The 1,629-nt window shown below is 60.1% G+C and overlaps 1 protein-coding gene across 1 annotated transcript in view; it reads right to left on the bottom strand.

Annotated features, from left to right (window-relative positions):
* Positions 1-1,629, bottom strand: part of LOC104272888 (cadherin EGF LAG seven-pass G-type receptor 3-like) — a gene marked incomplete at both ends in the record, with an annotated part of 39,577 nt that overhangs the window by 25,716 nt on the left and 12,232 nt on the right. Inside the window, 4 exon segments of the mRNA XM_009867999.1 lie at positions 7-57; positions 503-666; positions 842-999; positions 1,401-1,489. Of these exon segments, the coding sequence (XP_009866301.1) occupies positions 7-57; positions 503-666; positions 842-999; positions 1,401-1,489 (462 nt within the window).

Below are 1,629 nucleotides of genomic sequence, written 5' to 3'. Positions count from 1 at the left end.
ACGTGCCGCCGTTCTTGCAGGGGCTGGAGTTGCAGAACATGTGCTTGGCATGACAGCCTGGAGGTATCAAAGTCATCCACATCAGCCTCAACATGCTCACCACCTCCCCCAGCCCACATGGAGAGGCAGCACTGCCCATCAGCCCTTTCCCTGGCTGCCAGAGAGACAAGCCGAGCTGCTCAGTCTCTCCACACAGGTCCTGCCCTGCCTGCTCAGGGATGAAGTTCAAAGGCTGTCGCTAATCCCCTTAGGCCAGAAGAAAGACACTGCAGATCTGGACTGACAAGCATCTCTCCGACAGACTAGCTCTACAGGCTCTGCACTTGGGGACATTCCCAGAATGTTAGCTGGGGTGGTGCGATCTGGAGGCCTCACTCTCCAATAGGAAGCAGCCCAGCTCCAGCTGTGCTGCCATGATGCTGTTACAGCCTGGCAGTGCTGCTTCGTAAGCAGGAGAGGCAATTCCCAGGGCAGGGGCTGTCAGGAGTAGAGACTCTGGTACCTGCTGCAGTTCCGTTGTTGGCGATGTAGGAAGCCAGGTCAACGCGTTTGCTGTCGATGTACAGGTCTCTCATGCATCCCACAAAGTCCCGATGAGTGACGGGGAAGTTTTCCGGCAGGTTGGGGACCCCTCCAAGGAGCAAGGGACCTGTGAGGTCCAGGGACCTACAAGCATTGAAGCCCAGGGCTTTAAGAGCCACAGGGGCCTCAGGCCAGACATCCTCGGGGACAGGCACACACAGCCAAGGTCCCAGATGTGAAGGGCTTATTGCACACAGGATCCAAGCACCCTGGTCCTCTGCCCCTAGTAGCACTGCCCAGCAGTCCCCAAGGAACTCACTTCTTCGAGCTGCTCTGCACACCTTCTGCAGCACAGGAGTAGTTCCCGATCTCGCTACCAAACTGCAGGGCCACTGAGGCATCACATTGATCCACTGTCAAGATGGCCACCTTGTCCTTGGAGGGGCCCTGCACCACCCCCAGAGCGCTGACCTTCGGCTGAAACCAAACACAGGGCGTTAGCAGCACATATGTCCCCAGCCCCACGCACCCAAGGGCCTGAGCACAGCGCAGGCACCGCTGCACTGCGGCAGGTGTGAGTGAAGCAGGAGGGACGTCTCTGGCTGAGCTCAGTGAGCAGCGACAGAGGTGGACTTGGGCAATGACACTGTGTAGAGCGTGCTCCTGCAGCCTCAGAGTGTGGTCTTGAGGGTCAATCCCCCCTGCTGCCAGCTGCCTGCTCCACTGAACCCACCCTCAAGGGCTGAAAGCCATCTCCACCTTCTCTCCACAGCCTCCCCCACGGGGCAGAGACAGAGACCAGGAGAGCGGGAGTCGCTCATTTGCGCCCACGGGGAGAGAGACCCCCCCGCACCGGGGGACTGCTGGGACACACGTACCTTGTTGTAGTAGCGCAGGTGCAGCGTGTGCCACTGCCCATCGCTCACGCCCCCCGGCAGGAAGGGGCTCACCACTGTGCTGGACTCCCCTGTGGAGACAGGCATGACAGCACGCTGAGGGAAGCCAGACGGCCCTCGGACACACCCGCCCCTCCTGCGGCCATCAAGCCCACCATGCTGCTCACAGCTTGGTGCAAGGACAGAGAAAGGCTTCAGGGAGACAAGCTCA

The sequence above is a fragment of the Apaloderma vittatum genome, unplaced genomic scaffold, assembly GCF_000703405.1.
Source record: "Apaloderma vittatum isolate BGI_N311 unplaced genomic scaffold, ASM70340v1 scaffold24144, whole genome shotgun sequence".
NCBI classification, from domain to species: Eukaryota; Metazoa; Chordata; class Aves; order Trogoniformes; family Trogonidae; genus Apaloderma; species Apaloderma vittatum.
The sequence above is the reverse complement of the archived record's forward strand: the minus strand, read 5'-3'. Positions and strand labels throughout refer to the sequence as shown.